Source organism: Sander lucioperca, chromosome 16 (assembly GCF_008315115.2).
Source record: "Sander lucioperca isolate FBNREF2018 chromosome 16, SLUC_FBN_1.2, whole genome shotgun sequence".
NCBI lineage: Eukaryota > Metazoa > Chordata > Actinopteri > Perciformes > Percidae > Sander > Sander lucioperca.
In genome coordinates this window covers 273,397-295,000 of record NC_050188.1, presented here as the reverse complement: position 1 = coordinate 295,000, position 21,604 = coordinate 273,397, and the positions used below count along the sequence as shown (strand labels likewise).

Sequence of the window (21,604 nt, the reverse complement as noted above, 5' to 3'; positions counted from 1 at the left end):
CTCCAAAGCTGCACGTCTCTATTGATGTCCATGTTACATTTATCATAACTGCGTTGTGTTTGTGCAGCTGCAGCAGGCCCAGTCCAACCAGTTTGATCATCACGTCCACGTGGAGTACGAGTGGAGGCTTCGACATGACGATCTCTACGATAGTGACGATGACTTTGATGAAAAGGTAATCATGGCAACTGACAACTTGCTGATTTATCTGCTTTATTCCTCCTTTGTTCAAGAAGCAAAACATCAGCACACAGCTGTGCTATAACATTAAAGAGTATATTTTAATTATTATCCGCCTTTCTTGATACTTTAATACTACTATTACTACTTTATTAAAGCTTTACTTTAGTGGCTGAATGCACCAAGCTTGTTCCAATAAGTCTTATATTTCACAATTTAAGCACAAAAAGAATACTTGAACACATACAAGTCATTTTCAACATGACAATGTTTTTTTAGGATAGTGGCAGTCCATTTTTTGTATTTTTAGGTGCGACTAGCACCTCTGTAGCTCGGTCGGTCTGTGCACAAAAAATGTCCTCAACCTTTGGCGGCCACAGTTTTCGCCCTAGGAGGCTGAAATTTGGGATGCATGAGTGCATGGATGCAGGCTCGTACGTGGTCGCAGCTATTGAGTATTTGTGCATGTTTCTTGAGCAGATATATTATTTTGGCTTCTTGGGATAATACAGTAACTGTATGTGTGTGTAAATGTGCATGAAGCCTTGCTAGTTTTATATAGTTACCAAACTGTAGTTTAGTCCGTACGCTGACATTGAGGTTTAAACCATTTATTGCAACAATAATCCTTCTGATAATAATTTTAGTTTACCGATGTGGCTCTCTCGCTCCTCCTCTTCGGTTTCAGAATGGTCCGGTGAAGAAGGAGCGCTCCATCTCGTCCTCCTCCTTCTCCTTCACCCCCCGGCCCTTCAGCTTCAGTCAGTCCACCTCCTCCTCCATCCCCATTCCCCCAACCTCATCTGGAGGAGCAGGAGGAGCAGGGGGTCTGCTCAGTGTGGGGAGGAGGCTGGCCATGGCTATGGAGCTCCACAGCCGGCCCTCTGGCTGCGCCTCCAGTCCCCCTCCTCCTCCTCCGTCCTCCCCTGCACCGCCACTGCCCCCCAGGGTCAAAGGTCAGCTCAGATTCTGGTTCTGAGTTTTATTATATCTGTAATGTTTCCAGGTGGTTTTCTGCTCCCATCTGCTGCCTGACCAGGGCTGTAGCCAGGGTTTAGAAATAAGTAAGGTCCAGGTTCTTCACATCAGAATGAATTGGGTCTACACACACAGTCCTTCGCAGTGCTTACTCCACAAATGCCACATGACATCACTTCCAGCAAACTTCACAGAGAACAATGATGGCAAAACAACTTTTTGACACTAATACTGTTTTTATTCACTTATTAACTTAAATTGCAAAGTAAAGACCAGGTTTTGAAAACAAAAATCACTCCTCCATCTCTGCTTTCTGTCGTCCTCCAGCTCCAAACGTTCCTCCCCCTCCTCCTCCTGCTGGGGGGGATGGAGTTGGGGAGGAAGAGGAGGAAGAGGAGGAAGAGGGGGAGGTCTTCTTCCCTCTGACAGGAAACAGAAAGTCAACGCCTCCCCCTCCCATCGCCGTCCGACACAAGAGGAGCTGCTCCGAGTCCAGCAAGCACGGTAACATCTGAGAGACACGCTGCAATTAAGCTGTCAAAGTGATACAGTACTGTGTTATTAACTGTGTGTGTGTGTGTGTGTGTGTGTGTAGATTATGGGTTGCCAACCAGTCCCAGGATCTACAGCGGTCCAGACTCCTCCTTTAAGAAGTGTGTGTGAGTATCTGAGACACAATCACACTGAATTTAAACATGCATTTAAATTTGATTACAATAAACGCATCCAAGGGAGCAAGGCTTCTGAGTGGATCTGTAGTAGAATGATGTCACATTGGTGACAGGTTGTCTGGATTTTCCATTTCTATAAACAATAGTGTTAAATAGGTCTGTGTACATTGATTTGTTTTCTTCTGAACCAATGAAAAAAGAAACTAAAATACTAGTGGTCTTTTTACACCAAAAATGAGGAAAACCAAAAGTTAAATAACTGGCCCAATTTTGGTTGAAGATTGCCTATTGTCTGTCTGTCTGTCTGTCCATCCATCAATTGTAATGGATCAGGCTTTTATTTGATATACTTCCTGGTCCTCTGTCTATTATTCTTCATTCTTCAATTCAAAAAGAAATACTGACAAAAGGGAATTTGGAAAAAAAACAAATTGCCTCGTTATTTACCTTGGTTTTTTTATTTAGACAACAAAAACAGAAGAACAGCTGTTTTTGGTTTAAAATGGGAAAAACATGGTATTTATGTTTATTCTTTTATTTGTTTATAAGAAAATACCAACACGAACACGGACCAAATACCGTCCAGTGTAAAACCAATTAAAATGAACACATTTGCAACTTTAAAGGTGCACTATGAGTTCCTGCATGGTTTCAGCGTGATTTCATTTTTGTCTCAAATCGTAGGCATCTGTCCTTGATCCGCTAGCTGCCTGCCCCCTGAATACACTGTGAAAAAGCCCGGTCTCGGGAGACAACACAACAGTAGGGGGACAGGCTGTGCACTAAAATACAACAAAACAGGTTCCAGCCAATCACCGACAAGATGGTTGGGGGAGGGGGTGGGGGTTAGTGACAGTTAGTCAGTTAGTCATGACAGTTACGGAAACATGGGGGGAGGGGCGAGCTTGCTCTGTTTTGTTTTGTATTTACTTGGAACGTCAACAGAAGTGACGTCATGCAGGAACTCATAGTGCACCTTTAAGTGTCGATGAAGGATTATTGAGCTCATCTGATATGGCTGTGCAGGTTTGGTCATAAAATAGTAACTATATTTCAAATACTTGTGTAGAGGCTGACATTATCTAAAATAGTTACTTCAACCTGTTGAAATGCCATGTCGTTATTCAATCTCTGCTATATAAGTTTACATGAAACTGCCCCTGACAAGAACTTTGAGTGGCTTTATCTTTACAAAATCGTATTGTTTGTCCAAACTTTGTTTAAACTCGCAAAACTTTATTTTAAATTCTAGTGAGATCCCAAAGGGTCAAAAGATACCAGATATGTCTGCCTGAATTTGGTGAAATGTGTCTAAAATGATACAGTAGATGCACAAAAATGCCCCCCCCCCAATTTTTTTTAAAGAACTGTACTGACCTCTGGTGGACTCAGGATGAAATACAGTTCAGAGTAGTCGGCTAGATAAAAATAACTTGTCTGTCTGTCTGTCTGTCTCTTTCCAGTCCAGCTTCTCCTCTCAGCTCGCTGACTGAACGACCAGAAAGAGGTACTTCCTGTCCAGACATCTGTTTTATCTGTCTGGAGTCTGATGAATCTATCACGTGTAACTATGATGAATGGTAGCTAACTGTGTCAGCCGAGGAGCTTTAACTTTTATTGGCCCCGTGCAACTCCTCCTCCACTGGTTAGACTGTAAATTATATTCTTTAATCAAATTTTTTAAACAGATTAGTTTACATTTTTATCTGTGATGTCATTGTATTTGTTTTGCTGTCTTTTTTATACTTTATTGTAAAACTGCAACGATTGAGTAGTCCAAAATTTGTAGAAAATGAATTGCCAGCTATTTTGATAATCAGTCGTTTAATGAGCATCTTTTCTGGCATATTGTAGACCAAACAATTAATCAAAGTGATTGAGTTTCTTGCAGATTAATCGATAATAGAAATAACTGTTAGTTGCCCTTCTTTATTTCAAAGGTGCAAGTTACATTTCCAGTTGCTTATCTGCTACAATATTCTTGTTATTTCCCCCCCATCTTTTTTCCTTTTTCTTTAAAGCAAATGTATATTGTCTCAAAAATATTGTAGAAAAAAACATTCTCACACAGAAATAAAAAAAAATCACAATCTGCTAAGGTATATCGGTAAATTGAAAGAAATAATTGTCTTTCTGTTTCTCTATGAAATAATTTAAATAACTTCACATTGAAATAGCTACAGTTACATTCTCTCTCTCTCTCTCTCTCTCTCTCTCTCTCTCTCTCTCTCTCTGAGGTTTTCGGAGAGCAGACAGTGACGGTAGCTCCTCCCACTTCCTGCACCCTGTCAGAAAAGCCCCTCCCAACGGGTCTCCCACCAATCACCGTTCTCAGAGCTTTGAAAATGACAGCAGACGCCCCGCCCCCCAGCCACTTCCTCGCAGATCATTGGTGAGATCTTCAAAACCTTTAACTCCCTTGCATCCACCTAGAATCAGCATTGAAACCACAAAACACTCCAGCAGCACCTTAGCAACCGCCTAGCAACCCCCTCTAACCACCTACTTATGCCTAAGCAACCATGTAGCAACACTTTAGAATCAACTATATAAATCTTTGCAGCCACCTAGTTAAATTCATTGTAACAGTTAGCATTTTTTTTAGAAACGTAACTTTCTAATACCGTAATTATTAATATGCATTATTATTAATATTAGTAGGACATTTTTCAGTGTGATTTGCTCATGTCTATCAGCCTCGGGGTGCGACGAGCCGCCGGGTTGAAGCGCTGTACGACTGCCAGGCTGACCACCACGATGAGCTGAGCTTCTCTGAGGGACAGGTGCTGGTGGTCCTGGGACAGGAGGACAGTGATTGGTGGGTACGTATCATCATCCTGCGCTCTGATTGGTGCTTCCCCTGTGGGTTCTATTATACAGTCTTCTATTAACAGGTAAACGGTGTTTTTTCACTAGCAATGCGATAGACGAGAACCTGTAACCATGGCAACAAACTGTAGTCTGAGGTTGCCTTCACACCAACCTTGTTAGGTCCATTTAAAACGAACCATGGAGCGTTTGGTCAGATAGTCCGGTTAGTTTGGGCTGGTGTGAAAGCTCATCTGAACTCTGGTGCGGATCAAACAAACAAACTCTGGTTCGCTTAAAAACGGGGGGCTCGGTTCGCTTCCAAGTGAATTAGAGTTCGGTTCACTTTAGGTGAGAACGCGATCCGACCCAAATACAGGAAGTGAACCAAAAACAAAGCATTCACTAGCCTGCAATTTCAATCTTGCACACAATTTACGGACCTGTACAACACTATATAGGGATGATAACTTTCCGATCCATAAGCTGTTCTGAGCACACATCGTCTCTCTCCTTCACTCACTGTCCATCAGCTGCTCATTGTTCGCCTTCTTCTAAAATATTAGAAACACTAAAGCAGAACCAGAAAACCCGAGACGTTATAAATTTGGTGTTGCTCCGTTATTTCTGAGATCAGAAGTGTCGGCGAGTTTCGGATATTCTGTCCAATAAACAAGCGACCGTCTCGATCGTATGGTGTGTTTACAGTGTTTGGTGCATTTGACAAAGTGTAGTGTGAAAGCTAACCAAACCAACAAGGTTGCAACTTCACCCCTGAATTGTACCGAGTCTACCGAACTATAGGTATGAAAGCACCCTCAGATTACTTAGAAGACATTAAAGCAACACCAAAGATTCTTTTGTACCTTTAAAATAATGTTTCCAAAATCGTTTCAGTGGTTCATCAACTCGTAACAAGGTGAACGGCACTTCTGCATTCGCTTTGCGACCCTCTATCGGCTATAACCGCACTATGCAAGTTTGCCAGATCAGGTAGCAGATCTGTAGTTGAGAATGAGACAGCGGTAATGGACAATTCCGCTTCCAACCTGTAGGGGGACCGAAGAGGAAAAGTGCTTTGGTGTTGCTTTAAATTGTATAGAAATTCACAAAAGTGTGCCACAAAACTAATATGTCTTAATTAAATGTGACTAAAACTAATGTATATATCTGGTGCCAAAATTAGCATTGTTGTGTGAACTCTATGTCAAAGTTTCCCTAAAGTGTGTGTGTGGTGTGTGTGTGTGTGTTTGTGTGTGGGCGTGCAGCATGGTTACATAGAGGATGAACCGGACCAGAAGGGTTTGTTTCCGTCGTCCTTCGTCCAGGTTCTCTCAGACTGACATGAATCTGGATCGGTGCAGACCCTGGACCAGTACAGATCCAGACCTCATCAGTCAGCCTGGAGAACCAGAACCAAACCAGATGAGTACTGAGAAGCTGAACCCCTGATATGCGATGGACCAGGTCAGACGTTGAGGTTTTTGTCCTACTCCACCTCCCAGGACTGGACTAATCTGGTCCTGACCAGCTCCAGCAACCTTTGAGTTCACATGATCAACGGTCCAGTCTCATTTCATGTTGTCAACCTTGCCTTTTCTTAGTGAAGAATCTAGACCAGGGGGCTGTTGCACAAAAGTAGAATGAAAAAATCCAGGATAACTGAAAAAGCGCAGCTTGACTTAGTGTGATCCGCTCATCGTGGCTTAATCGGTTGCACGTTTGCCGAGCCAGGATGAGAAGGTGAAGCTATGTCAAGCCAGGTGTACATAGTTGGGATAAGTGCACGTTCACGGCTTTCTTAAATAGACCACAGTATCGATCACAGATTTACTGATGCTAAAATGGAGAATGCGCATTGTGTATTCTTTACACATAGTGAGCAGCAGCTTCATATGGAATTATGACAACGTGAAACACATTTGTAAAAAAGAAACACGGCCGTTGTTATAAAACAGCGAGAGAAAGCGCGGCAGACGATCACGGACCGACTGAATGCGTAAGGAGCCTAAAAATATACATTAGCTGACCACTGCTCTGAACTGAAACTGCCATACCATTCAAGAAGCTAGGCTAATTATTTGCACAAATGAGCAGTTGTACTCTTTGCCTTAAAAGTGAGCAGAAGACTAATGTTACGCAGGAAATGTACCATGAACATCAATTACAACCACTAATCTACAATGCTGTGAAGTGTACATATCCTTCTCTCTCTCTCTCTCATATGGGCTAAAATATAAATTACCTAAGGAATATATTTACTCCCACTGCTCGCTTTTCAGGCAAAGTGTACAACAGTTTTTTGTGGAAATAATTAGCCTAACTCCTTAAATGGTTTCATTTAAGAGCAGTAGTTCATAAATGTATATTTTTAGATATATCATTCAGTCGGTCCGCTTCTGTCACACTTTTATTTTTAAGTTTTCTACAGAGGCAGTTTCCTTCTTTATTTATTGTATGCTTTGCTTCCTAGTAGGCCTATATGGACATAGAAAATAAAGACTGAAGAAATTAGACTCTGAAATCTAGAAACTATAAAGATAATTAAGTGATATGTTTAATACACACTTTAAACATGACTGTAACACAGTGTATTCATCAGTTATTTCCCCCCAGCAAAATATAAGGTCAAAAACCATTGAAGTGTCCTCTCCCTGTTGTTTCATGAATGTACAGTAGCCTCAACTATATAGTTATGTTCTTTGGTGTCTCAACGTCTCCTCCCAGGCAGCGCGGCAATGGTTATGTTTAGGGTTAAGGTTAGGGTTAGCTGCCTGGAAGGCGCCGTTGGAGGCAAAAAATACCATCGAGCTATAGTTACTGGTCCAGTGAACTAAGACTATAATTAGAGAGAGAAAACCTATAATAATTGTTCAATCCTCCCAAATTATAGTCCCAGTTCACTGGAGAGAACACAAATTTTGTGCTAAGAATGCCAAATACAGTGCACATGGAAGAGGAACATACATGGTCCTTTGTTAAAGAATACTAAAAGAAATAAATCAACTAAAATAGTTAATGGTGTATTTGTCCCTGACCAGTCTGCCATTGTTGGAACCACTAACACGTGTCTAGCACTTTATATATTATTCTTAATCGCTGACTTCATTTAAAACACATTTGCAACTGTATCAGCCTTTTCGAATTATCTCAACAACTGCCGTAATATATTCATCAAACTTCTAACAACTTTATATAACAGTGCTTTACTGAACAGCAATATGCACCTGTTGTATTTTAATGCAGGCTGATAATAATAATAATAAGGTAAAACCACTGCTGAGTGAACAGAAAAGGCAGCAGGATTAATAAATCAGCAGGCTAGCTGCACAGAATACAAAAATATAATAAATTAATAAATCTCCATGGTAACTTAGGTGCCTCTGCTTTTGTGCAACCAAGTCAGGGCTAAATTCATCCAGGATAACTGGAATATCCCGGCTTAATCCCTTATCCTGGTTTTGTGCAACAGACCCCAGACTAGATCTTTATGTAGCTCTGGTCATGTAATGATGTCACCATGGAGACTGCCTCGCACAAACCGATCGGCAACCATTGAAGTCTGATTGTTGACGATACTTTTATTTATTTATTTATTTTTAATTAAAAATTATATTTTATTTAAACGCACAAATACTTCACTTCAAAGTACAACAATCCACTTGACTTTTATTTTGAAGTTTAACTTCAACTTTTTTCTAATTTAATTTTCTAATGTTTTTAATGTTATTGATCCTGTGGAGATCCATCAGCACTTCTCTCCCATTTCAGGCTCCGCCTCCTCAGAGGGGCGGCGCTTACAAGGTCCAGCAAGTGACCAGAGCACAATACTGAAGACCAAAGGATAAATTCAGAGGAGGTGGAGCCTGAAATGGGACACAGCTGATGCTTCCAGCTGCCTTCGATGTCACAAGATATTACGACGCCTCAGTGAGGAAGTACGGCAGCGAGTTACTGACGCTATTACGTAATATTTTTGCTCAGTTTCTCATGAAAACGTCATTTTTTTCTCACATTATAACAAGAGATTTGTTATGATATGACACATTTTTTTGTTATCAGTACATACCAAATAATTCTTTTACATAACTTATCATTTTATCTTATATGATAAACACTTTTTTTGTTTTTACATACGTGACGAGGAGTTTGATAAAGTGATTTGTAGTAAAAACAAAACGTTTCTTGTTGAAACAGAATCATTTGGTATCTAGTGATAACGAAACATAAAAGTCATAATAACATGACCTTAAACAACCTTAGACTGAAATCTGAGCTTATTTTTTCATCATGGTGACAGCATTACACTGCCATGAGGAAGAACTTTTATAGACCTCAAATTTCTCAACAGAATGTTTCTCATCTGGGTTTGATTGTGTCAACATTTACCTCCTAGCTTTTGATAAAAAAAAAAAAAAATAAACCTCAGTTTGTTTCATGTGCTTTTATTTCATTGAAAGTAACAGTGGTGGGTTTATGTTGTTTTAAAATATCACAGTGCTTCTCTGTTTGGTAACTCTGAATGAATGGATGGATTGACGAACAGCAGGTTGTAGTGAAAAGCTATAATAACATATGTACGTCATACAACATGATTTGTTGATTTGATTTCATCTGCACTTTCCTACATTTCTGATGGTAATACTCTCTAAATTTCCAAACAGCAGGAAATCTAATTAGCACAGTTTAGGTTTTTTTTTTTTTTTCAGTGTAAGGAAGTTCATCTTTTTACTATAACTTAGTCTGCAAATTCCAAAACCTGTCATCTGGATGTTTAGGCCAGCTCAGGACTCTGGAGGGCTGCTAGTGGCTGAATGTTCCTCATTAAGTGGATAGTTTCCCAGTTTACCAGCAGGAGGTTTTTCCTCGAGAAGCCAAGAAAGTGTTAAATCTCAGCAAAAAAACCTATAAAACAAGCAGATGTTTCAGATTAAACTGCAGCTTTAGATGACTCAGCAGGCGGGTTTTAAAAGACCATTTGACTTGTTCCAGACAAACCAGGTAGAACTCTAAATGCAGCAAAGATAACATCAGAGCAACAGCTTCCAGATTATAATTCAGCATTTATGATTATTTATAGAGGCCTCAGTCTGCTTCAAATAAAGTGCTTGTTGGATCGTCTAAAATTCCCTTTCCGACAGCTGCATCCGTCAACTTTTGTCACCAAAGACAGCTGTGTTGGACAGGGCTCAGGGAGGCAATGGGATGCAGCCAGGAGCAGTCTGTGATGGCAGGATTTTTTACTCTGCCTTCCAGTGATGCTGTTCGGAACAACAACTATTATTATTATTATTATTATTATTATTATTAACACTTCTAATTCTTTTCTACCATATCCCTGGCCCTTAAAGGTTGTACAACCAAGTTTGTTTGAAGCAGACTGAGCTCTTTACAGAGCGATTTCACACTGGCAGGTTGGTCTAAATCTGGAAATGGAGTATTCCCAATCCCATACCTGTTTCAACCTGAAAGTGGTAGCCTCATCTCGGTGCCTGTTCAGTCATGAAACTATTTGTAATCCTACTGGAAACCTTGACTCCATGTTTGTGGCATGTTTAGCAAGATAATGAGCGATAAGAAAGCTGAAGTTTGAAGATCTACTGCTAGTCAGAACAGTAAACAACTAAAGTTAGAGCGCTAATATACTTGATTTTACCCATTCGCACACGTTGACAAACAGCCGCAATATGAACATTGTTCATGTACTTTGTGATGTAAGGTTAACCCCAAATCTAATTTTCAGTCAGATTGTGGATGCATTTAGTCAATAAATCTCCTTTTTTTAAAACCAGTAACATTAGCTACTGTTACCAGCAAAGGCAGTGGAGGATAACTAATTTAGGAGCTACAGCGTGAGATATCTTTCTTTTCAAATTTTCAGATTTTGTACAAAGTAAATACCTATGTTCATTTTAAAAAACAAAAACTGACAAAATATTTGTTGACCTTTTTACGCAATAAAAATGAGGTAAAAAAACTATTAAAAAGTGACCTCTGAAAACAAAAACTATGACAAAATGTATTCATTTTCGTCAACTAAACATGATAATGTTAAAGTGTTTTCATGCGTTCTTAAGGGCAAATTATACTTTTTTTCTCAGATGCGTGGCTGCTGGATGCAAACTTCATTATCTACCATGAGTGGATGTGCTCACCATCCATGTGAAGGCCAAAATGTATGCTTGGATTACGCCGATATAGGTTTCTCTTCCAAACACAGGATTACGCGGAGTAGCCCTCATGCAAAACCAAAGCACAGCTGAAAGAAACTACGTAACCAATCTAAGACGGACGATCAATCTCAGATTTAGACTCCAACATTCTCAGTGTGATAACGTCCTGAAACTCCTCATAGAGCCACAAACATTCAGTCGACTGTTGACAATGACAATGATTGACAATCAACAACAGTTTTTGTACATTCACAGTTACAGGTGTGACAGCCCTCTGCACGCTGTCGTCTCCCTTTAAGAGGAAGTCCAGCAGACAGCTGATTCCTCTGCTACCTGCTTGACTGGGCAGTCTCTCTTCATTCATATGGTTGGTTCTTTTTGGTTGGACTTCCATTGCACTACATCTTCCACTCATCCATGCACCGCACACACTGGTCGTGTTGCTCGATTGTTTGACTTTGTTATGTTTTGTTTAATAAATCTTTAGTTAAAAGTCGTGCAGGGTCTACTCGTCCTTGTCGTTCCCATCAGCTGAGCTGTGACTCACATACTTACATTACGTCTGACCATGAAGTTCAACAGTCTACAGCTTTACTCACTGATTCACATCTTAAGTTGTTGTAGAGTTTACCTTTACAGCTCACCATTACCTTTGTCAGCTACTGGAGTATAAAAAACTAGTCCTTCACATCACACATCATACACATCAAATACTAATTAAAATGTTCCTGCTTTAGTCAGTGAAATCAGCTAAAGACCTGCAGACTGTTGAATCATCCTGGACCACATGGAGAAGCTCAAACACAGGCTGAGAACCTCACACAGGCTCCCCCACTCACTGCCTCCAGCGCCATATATGGTCGAGACAGGAAGTGTCATTGGCCTACATTCCCAAACTGTAGATGTGAAAGAAAACGTAAGTCTGTCAGGACAGTAAGCGACAGTTCAGGACGGTTTGCATTAAGATTCAGTTAGAATAAATGGATGGATTATAAATGATATAAAATATATAATTCCTTGAAATGTGGTTGGACAGAGAAGCAACAACATGGCCTCTTAGTTCCATTTCTTCTGCAGGGCAAAGTGCTTTGATTAAAAAAAGAGGTTATCCCTGTATATAGTCAATAAAATCTATTAAAAATATATAAAAAGTCTCTGTTTGTTTCCCGCTCAGAGCAAAACTTGTGTGGTCCTTCCTCGCAGTCCCAGACAGCAGGTCTGTTTGTACAGTGGAGGGTCCCGATAAACAGTCTGTATGTTCAAGTTGAGCTAGAACTCATTCCAACCAGCAAGAGTCTGCAGAGGGAGGAAATCTGAACCCCACCCAACAGTCCCCAGAAGACTCCGTCCACAGGTAATCCAGGTATGTTCAAATATTGATGCCCAACAGCGGCTTCAATCATGCCTGAATGTCTGACTCAAGGCAAACGTGATGATCGACGTGTATTGTGTGATCTTGTCAGTGTGTCCAAATCCCCCCCCCCCCACTCCCGAAACAAGCCGTGGCAGCCTGGTGTGCCGCAAGCAACCAGACTCAGTCGAGTACCAGATGAGATGTAGCTGGTTCTTGGTCAAAACAATTAAGTGGTGAATGATCTGCTGGTCAGTAAGCAGATTGGTCTGTCAGTCAGCAGATCTGTCTTTAGGTCTGTCGGTTGGCCAACATGTCTGTTGGTCTATATGTTGGTCAGTCTGTAGATCAAAAGGTCTGTAGGCTTGTCTGTGGGTCAGTAGGTCGGAGCTTCTGTCCCAGGTGCAGACTGATCTTGCCCTCCTTGGCGAGCCGGTGGATGATCTGCGTTTCAAAGTCGGCACTGTGGACTCCAGTCTTCCTGAAGGCTCCAGCATAGCGATTGTCCTCCCAGTAGTGATGCCAGTTCCCCTGCTGGTCAGCGCCGTAACCAAACACCGACACCTGACCACGTATAGGAAGTGATGCCATGACATACTGCAACATAATATACTGGGACGCACTACAAAACAAAGTATGGCATGCTGTACTGTCACTAAACATATTCTGCATTTGTTTTAAAAGTGACGTGTGAAGACTTACTCTGGTACATTATGATGATGATGATGATGATGATGATGATGATGATGATGATGATGATGCTCTTTAACTTTATCTTTCTGTCAGTTCTGTTCTCATGGCATGTTAATGCATTTAGGAGCAAAGACTGTTTGAAAACTCCCTATTCGAGGTGCATTCAAGGATACAAAAATAATCAAACATGGATATGAAAGAAGTGTAGGTGTATTTGTATGTATTTATGTGCGATTATATGTATAGTAGATATATAGGTTATATATAATAAGATAATTGTTAATATGACGTATGTGTTAAATGAAATAACAATTACAATCATTTATTGAGTTATGGAAAAGGGGTAGGATTAAATAAGTGTATACTTCCTCCTACTCCTTTTCAGACATGTCTATGTTGGTTTTTATTTTTGTGTAATGTTTTGTTTGGATTATTTTGATATGTCTGAAATAAATTTCTTCATTCATTCATTCAAGGATGTGAATTTGGTCATTCAAATGTCTCAGTGTCCCTGAATGTAGCAACAAGTTTCGCAACGATCTTTGCTCTCCGCTGCATTACTACAGTATATAGAATGACAAGTTTGACTGAAATGAAGTTGACTAAATGTTGTGTAGTATGTTTGGTGTCAGAGATGAAGACACAGGTTCAGCCCCCCTCCCTCCTACCTGGTCACAGGTGTGCAGAGCGAAGATGATGGCCAGCATGCCGGTGGACGGGTAGCGACCGTGACCCTCGGTCCAACGATCGTTAGCATACTTAAAGAACACTGGGTTCACCACCAGAACCTACACACACATAGCATATACAGTGTTATATTATTATATGGTCGTGTTTAAAGGTATAATATGTAGCATTTTCCTAAAAAACAATGTATAGACTAATACACAAGCAATCCCTCTCAATCATCACTTTATATATATATATATATCTGACAGATTTAACATATTTTGTGTTTTTATAAGCACTTGATAAGCACCTGCAGTTTGGTTTCATAAGTATAAATAAATAATCTGAAAACAGCTCAACTAACAGACTAAACTAAACTATATGGACTCAAATCAAAAAATGTATGTGAAATGTTGCTTTGGCTTCTTTTCTTCACTATTACTGAGGCATTACATTTGAATTATTTAAATTATTAGCTGTATGGTTATAGTAGTTAAAGGAAGATACGATCATTTTTAAAACAATAACTAATAAAGTATTAAGATGGGAGGAATGAAAGGTAAAATGTTTGATACACCCAAAGAAATCAATTTATCAAACATTTGTCAAAATGTCACATTATATCTTTAATGTTGATGCAAACATTAAAATCAGAACTGAAAAATATAAAACTAGACTGAAACTGAAGAGCTGAAGTCAAAACTTTCTCTTTCTCGAAACAAAAAAAGAATGTAAACAGTGCAGAGGCAGTAACAACAACAGACTGTATACAGAGAGCATGATGGGGCATTTCTTTACCTTGTCTTTATCAGCCTGCACTCGGTCTTTAACCCTCATGTAGGTCCTGAACACACACACACACACACACACACACACACACACACACACACACACACACACACACACACACACACACGTCATAATATACTTCAAGTATTGCATATTAGAATATACAGTAGCTGTGAGAATTGATCTACTGTATGTTTACATTAGTATACTATCCAGTCTAGTATGTTTTTGTATAATATATAAAAAGGTATATATATATATATATATATATACACACAACATTTCTGTAAAATACAATTTACTTTTTATGTGTCTTGTAATACTTGTTTAAATACTATGTATTTCTATATATATATATTCCCTTTGTTGTTGATGATGTTGATGTTTTTCAAATATATTCTCCAAATAATTGCTGCATTATGAACATATTTCCTTGTTTATTTTTTAGATTTTGAATAAATTCCTATTTATATTTATATTGCCCTGTCTGATGTAAATGCTTCATATGTGTATATTTCAAGTAACTATGTATATATATTGTATACAGTTTTAAATTTTGAATATATTCCGAATGTATATTTAATATAATTTATAAAGACATCAAAATGATATATAATACAAACATATTATCGAGTCATTTTGCCACTTCTGATGTAAATGTTTCATGTAATCTGTGTCTATTTCATTTACATATTTGCTAGATCTTTGAAACAATTTTGTAAATGTTTTGGATTTTTGAAACAAACAATTTCAACAAAAATTGAACATTACAACCTTCATGATTCATTCATTCAGGATTTATTGCAGGACGGTTGTATTAGACTGCATTAGTTTTTTAGGCACACCTGACTAAAACAAACAACTGAGTGTATTTCTCTTTATATTTGCTACATTTTGAGTGTATTTGTATCTATATTTCATACATTTTGACTTGGCCGGTGGACAGCGCGCTGGTCAGCCACTCCAGGTCTCTCAGTTTGAACGGCAACAGGACGAGGCTGACGCCATGATCAACGTCCACCGCACTTTCCGGGTACAGGAAGTGATGCGTTGTCCGATTCCCAACGTCTTTCTCAAATCCTCGAGTCAGCGCCTTGTTCATCCTGTGGAGGAGAAAAGTGAGGAAGATGAGGAGGAAGAGAATGAAGAGGAGGGTAAGATGTGTGTAGACATACGTACCGGATTACGTAGTCGTGGGAGTTGATCAGGTTGCCGTTTTCCGATCCCCGCAAGTTGCCGGAGTTGCCAACCACTGCACAACTACGGCAACGGGAGGAGAGGGGCCTGAAGTCCACAGTGGGTGGGGAAATGACCTTGAACATATCTAACATCACTTCATTTAGAGTCTGGTCGTTGTTACCGGACCGCTGAAGATTCTGTGGAGAAGTGGAGCATGTGTTGCATTATTTTTGAATACAGATTTATTAAGTCGAGCTACATAAAAAAAATGATCACTTATTTTTGTTTTAGCCTGTAAAGGTTTTGGATCAGACCATAGACTGTATAAACATGGACAAAGTCTCCGTGACGTCACCCATAGGTTTCTAAAAGGCCAAAAGGAAGCTCAAATTGTGCGGCTCTGGTGGCTCATGGCGTTGCTATCTTGGCAGGGCCTGTTGCAGCTAATCCAAAAATGGGCAAAGAGGTGGAGCGAGGATGGAGCTGAGGTGGGCCGAATGAAGCCTACAGTCTATGCTCGACTCCTGTGAGACCAAAATCATTTTATGTTCCAGGATGTAAACATGTTTAATTCTGCTGTAAAGGTGGGCATTTTAACATTGGGGTCTATGGAGATTGACTTCCTTTTGGAGCCAGCCTTAAGTGGTCACTTGATGAACTGCAGTTTTTTGCACTTTCACATTGGCTTCATTTTTCTGCACCGGAGGTTGCCACTTGGATCAGACTGATGATGTCAGCAGCAACATTTCCACCCCCTCCACTGCCCCTTTTAATCTACTAATGGTTTCTGCAGCAAGACTTAATCTATAAAAGTAGGAAAAAGACTCAGGCATTTGTCTCTTCATCCAGACTGCTGACAGTTTCTACTAAAACCAATTTCATTTTTTACATTTCTATGCTCTGAAAATACAGATTTTTCATTTTCAATAATGGTCCTGACTATTCACTGAAACACTTGTATGACCATCATGCAGTATATTACAAATTCTTCCTTTGATCTTCTAAGAATAGACTTTGTTCTGTGATTCAGCTGATTTAACAACTCTGTTTTGACACATCAATTAAGTGCTGTCAAGTCACTTACAGTGTGCAGCTTGCAATCATTTTCTGTATAGGAGCTCAGACTTTATTATTGCTCTCAAACCACATTCAGTTACTAAAGAAAGTCTCACCTGCTCATCTTATTTATTTACAATGCTTTTTAAAACTTCTTTGGGTGATTTGATAAACTGCTAATGTAAGGCATCAATATAGATGTAATGGTTATCTGCAGTTTAACAATTGCTTGTAGTATAAAATGTTAGTAAAAGAAATATGAAATACATATGATGACATAAAAAATAGGCATGCTGTAATAAAAATGTGTGTGTGTGTATAGTATGTTATAAAATTGAAATAAAAAAGTCATGAACGTGTGTTTATTTTATATTTATATTTAATATGGTTATGTATGCACCTTTTACAAAGGCAAATTCCACATAAGTTTTCTTATTATGTCAATAAAACCTTTTATGATTCTGATGTATAGTATGTAATAAAAAAGTCATGAAAAGGCAGAGTATGGTACATCATAAAAAGTCATAAAAAGTCCAAAGGATGTAATAAAAAAGACAGTATAGTATGACATACGAATGCCATGAAAAAGTCATAGTATAGTATGTCGGAAAAAAAGTCATTATATAGCATGTCGAAAAACAATCATAAAAAAGGTCATAGTATAGCATGTTGAAAAAAGTCATAGAATAGTATGTCTGAAAAAAAGTCGTAGTATAGTATGTGGAAAAAAAATCACAAAAAAGGTTATAGTAGAGTATGTTGAAAAAAGTCATAGTATAGTATGTCAAAAAAAACATAAAAAGGTCATAGTATAAGATGTGGAAAAAAGTAATAGTATAATATGTGGAAAAAAATCACAAAAAAGGTAGTATAGCATGTTGAAAAAAGTCATAGTACAGAATATAATCAAAAAAAGTCATGGGTAGTATGTCAAAAAAAATTAAAAAAAAGGTCATAGTATAGCTATGTCGGAAAAAAAATTATAGTATAGCATGTCGAAAAAATCTTAAAGAAGTCATAGTATATTATGTATGTCGGAAAAAAAGTCATAATATAGCATGTCGAAAAAAATAATAACATAGTATATTGAAAAAATAAAGAAAAAAGTCATAGTATAGTATATGGAAAAAAATCACAAAAATGGTCATAGTATAGAATGTGGAAAAAAACATAAAAAGTCATAGTGTAGTATGTCGAAAAAAGTCGTAGTATAGTATGTGGAAAAAAAATCACTAAAAGGTTATAGTAGAGTATGTTGAAAAAAGTCATAGTATAGTATGTCAAAAAAAAACATAAAAAGGTCAAAATATAGGGTGTGGAAAAAAGTAATAGTATAGTATGTGGAAAAAAATCACAAAAAAGGTAGTAGAGCATGTCAAAAAAAGTCATAGTACAGAATATAATCTAAAAAAAGTCATGGGTAGTATGTCGAAAAAAATCTAAAAAAAGGTCATAGTATAGCTTGTTGAAAAAAAAAAAAAGGTCATAGTAAAGTATGTCGAAAAAAACACAAATAGGTCATAGTATAGTATGTCGAAAAACGTCATAGTATAGTATGTCGAAGAAAAATTCATTGCATAGTATGTCGAAAAAACCATAAAAAGGTCATAGTATAGTATGTCGAAAAAAAACATAAAAAGGTCATAGTATAGTATGTCGAAAAAAAAGTCGTAGTATAGTATTTCGAAAAAAACAAAGGTTATAGTAGAGTATGTCGAAAAAAGTCATAGTATAGTATGTCAAAAAAAACATAAAAAGGTCATAGTATAGGATGTGGAAAAAAGTAATAGTATAGTATGTGGAAAGAATCACAAAAAAGGTAGTATAGCATGTCGAAAAAAGGTCATAGTATAGGATGTGGAAAAAAAGTAATAGTATAGTATGTGGAAAGAATCACAAAAAAGGTAGTATAGCATGTCGAAAAAAGTCATAGTAGAGAATATAGTCGAAAAAAAGTCATGGGTAGTATGTCGAAAAAAATTTAAAAAAAAGGTCATAGTATAGTATGTTGAAAAAAACATAAAAAGGTCATAATAAAGTATGTCGAAAAAAAACACAAATAGGTCATAGTATAGTATGTCGAAAAAAGTAATAGTATAGTATGTGGAAAGAATCACAAAAAAGGTAGTATAGTATGTCGAAAAAAACACAAATAGGTCATAGTATAGTATGTCGAAAAACGTCATAGTATAGTATGTCGAAGAGAAATTCATAGCATAGTATGTAGAAAAAAAAGGTCATAATAAAGTATGTCGAAAAAAACACAAAAAGGTCATAGTATAGTATGTGGAAAAAGTCATAGTATAGTATGTGGAAAAAAATCACAAAAAAGGTCATAGTATAGCATGTCGAAAAAAAAAGTCATAGTATAGTATGTGGAAAAAAAGGTCATAGTATAGTATGTCGAAAAAAACACAAAAAGGTCATAGTATAGCATGTTGAAAAAAGTCATAGTATAGTATGTCGAAAAAAATCACAAAAAAGGTCATAGTATAGCATATCGAAAAAAAAGTCATAGTATAGGTTGTCGAAAAAAGTCATAGTATAGTATGTCGGAAAAAAAGGTCATAGTATAGCATGTTGAAAAAAAACACAAAAGGGCCATAGTATAGTATGTAAAAAAAAACATCATAGAAAAAACCATAAAAGGTCATAGTATAGCATGTCGAATAAATAAATAAAAAAAGTCATAATAGAGTTTGTCAGAAAAAAAGTCATAGTATAGTATGTCGAAAAAAAACACAAAAAGGTCGTAGTATAGCATGTCGAAAAAGGTCATAGTATAGTATGTCGAAAAAAAGGTCATAGTATTGCATGTCGAGAAAACCACAAAAAAGGTAATTTAGAAGTCATAGTAAAGTATGTGGAAAAAAAAAATTCACAAAAAAGGTCACAGTATAGCATGTCGAAAAAACTAAATGTCATAGTATATAGCATGTCAAAAGAAAGGTCATAGTATAGTATGTCGAAAAAAGTCATAGTATAGTATGTCGGAAAAAAAGGTCATAGTATAGTATGTGGGAAAAAAATCACAAAAAAGGTCATTGTAAAGTATGTCGTAAAAGGTCATAGTATAGTATGTAGAAAAAAAAAAAAAAAAAATCCCAAAAAGGTCATAGTATATGTCGAAAAAAAACACAAAAATGCCACAGTATAGTATATCAAAAAAAAACATAAAAAGGTCATAATATAGTATGTTGAAAAAAAGAAAAGGTTATAGTATACTATGTCGAAAAACACATAAAAGGTCATAGTATAGCATGTGGAAAAAGGTCATAGTATAGTATGTAGAAAAAAAAAAAAAATCACAAAAAGGTCATAGTATAGTATATCGAAAAAAACTAGGGCTGTCAAAATAACGCGTTAAAAAAAATAACGCAGATTAATCCATTCCATATTGACGTTTGACCCGGAGCCGTCCTAGCCACCATTCAACTGTAAAATGAAGGAGGGAGACGAGAATGTGCTGCCTGGATCATTAACTGGAACATTTACTTGTAAAAATCTTCTTCCTGCCAACCCTGACTACCGAAATCTGGTGCCACTGATATGTCTGCGCTTCTCTCTGATGCTCTGAAACAGACCATACAGGCAACACAAACGCCACTGCACGCGACGCTAGTTAAAACTATACTCGACTGCAGCTAACGTTAGCCTACCACTAGCTAGTAGCTGGATTAAACACGGTTAAAATGCTGACAGCTAATGCTAAACGGTGTAAAGTTGATTGTGTTTTACTGTAGAGGATTCAGCACTGGTATGTGAAGCTGCCGTCGGAAAAACAACACAGACGGTGCGTTCAATGAAACTGGTAAACTACAGCCTCATGGTGCATTTGAAGTTGTTGTAAATGTCCTTTTCCCATCTAGTGGTTGTTTTTGTCGTTCAACAGCAATTTAATAGTGAAATAAGTTATTGTTATTGTTATACATTATTATTAAATCATTTAATTTTGACCATATTGGCCTTAGCAATAAACAAGCCTTCTTTAATGTCACCAACTGTTGTTTAGTACCCTTTTTTTTCTTTTCTTTTTTTACTTTCTTAAAAAGTATCGGTTCAGGCACCGTTAATTATGTATGCGATTCATTTCGATTAATTAATCACAGAGTATGTAATTAATTAGATTAAATTTTTTAATCGATTGACAGCCCTAAAAAAAACATAAAAAGGTCATAGTGTAGTATGCCGGAAAAAAGAAAAGGTCATAGTATAGTATGTTGAAAAACACATAAAAGGTCATAGTATAGCATGTCGAAAAAGGTCACAAAAAAGGTCATTGTAAAGTATGTCGTAAAAGGTCATAGTATAGTATGTCGAAAAAAACCCACAAAAAGGCCATAGTGTAGCATATCGAAAATCACAAAAAAAGGTAATTGTGAAGTATGTCGTAAAGGTCATAGTATAGTATGTAGAAAAAAAAAATTCACAAAAAAGGTCACAGTATAGCATGTCGAAAGAAAGGTCATAGTATATAGTATGTCGAAAAAAAACACAAAAAGGCCATAGTATAGCATGTCGAAAAAGGTCATAGTATAGTTTGTGGAAAAAAATCACAAAAAAGGTCATTGTAAAGTATGTTGTAAAAGGTCATAGTATAGTATATCGAAAAAAAAAACTAAAAAAGGTCATAATATAGTATGTCGAAAAAAAGAAAAGGTCATAGTATATTATGTTGAAAAACACATAAAAGGTCATAGTACAGTATGTTGAAAAAGGTCAAAATATAGTATGTGGAAAAAAAGAAAAGGTTATAGTATGTCGAAAAACACATAAAAGGTCATAGTATATCATGTCGAAAAAAGTCATAGTATAGTACATCGAAAAAAAGGTCATAGTATAGTATGTTAAACAAAACATAAAAAGGTCATAGTATAGTAGGTCAAAAAAAAGGCATACTATGTCGAATAAATCTAAAAAAGTCATAGTATAGTATGTCGAAAAAAACATAAAAAGGTCATAGGTAAAAAGGTATGCCGGTCATAGGTAAAAAGGTATACCGGAAAAAACAGTCATAGTATAGTATTTCGAAAAAAGGTCAAAATATAGTATGTCAA

The 21,604-nt window shown here is 37.3% G+C and overlaps 2 protein-coding genes and 1 long non-coding RNA gene across 11 annotated transcripts in view; 2 read left to right on the top strand and 1 right to left on the bottom strand.

Annotated features, from left to right (window-relative positions):
* unm_sa1614 (un-named sa1614) overlaps nt 1–6,074 on the top strand; it is a 19,144-nt gene extending 13,070 nt beyond the window's left edge. Inside the window, exons 21-28 of one of the 4 annotated variants that reach the window (XM_031296816.2) lie at nt 68–175; nt 869–1,136; nt 1,486–1,662; nt 1,754–1,811; nt 3,293–3,336; nt 4,067–4,221; nt 4,526–4,651; nt 5,906–6,074. In XM_031296816.2, the coding sequence (XP_031152676.1) occupies nt 68–175; nt 869–1,136; nt 1,486–1,662; nt 1,754–1,811; nt 3,293–3,336; nt 4,067–4,221; nt 4,526–4,651; nt 5,906–5,980 (1,011 nt within the window). In that variant the 3' untranslated portion in view covers nt 5,981–6,074. Of the gene's footprint in view, nt 1–67; nt 176–868; nt 1,137–1,485; nt 1,663–1,753; nt 1,818–3,292; nt 3,337–4,066; nt 4,222–4,525; nt 4,652–5,905 lie in introns of all 4 variants that reach the window. The other 3 variants (XM_031296817.2, XM_031296815.2, XM_031296818.2) reach the window with 3 other exon arrangements.
* Nucleotides 6,075–8,116: 2,042 nt separating this feature from the next.
* LOC118493301 lies at nt 8,117–9,006 on the top strand. Its single transcript, XR_004895291.1, has 2 exons — nt 8,117–8,762; nt 8,796–9,006. It is a non-coding gene; the product is annotated as an uncharacterized LOC118493301 (long non-coding RNA).
* Nucleotides 9,007–9,300: 294 nt separating this feature from the next.
* st3gal8 (ST3 beta-galactoside alpha-2,3-sialyltransferase 8) overlaps nt 9,301–21,604 on the bottom strand; it is a 39,962-nt gene continuing 27,658 nt past the window's right edge. For all 6 annotated transcript variants that reach the window (XM_031296827.2, XM_035992805.1, XM_031296831.2 and 3 more), the window contains exons 5-9: nt 15,492–15,688; nt 15,236–15,415; nt 14,322–14,367; nt 13,523–13,642; nt 9,301–12,725 (exon numbers count right to left, since the gene is read on the bottom strand). In XM_031296827.2, coding sequence (XP_031152687.1) covers nt 12,510–12,725; nt 13,523–13,642; nt 14,322–14,367; nt 15,236–15,415; nt 15,492–15,688 — 759 coding nt within the window. In that variant the 3' untranslated portion in view covers nt 9,301–12,509. The remainder of the gene's footprint in view (nt 12,726–13,522; nt 13,643–14,321; nt 14,368–15,235; nt 15,416–15,491; nt 15,689–21,604) is intronic.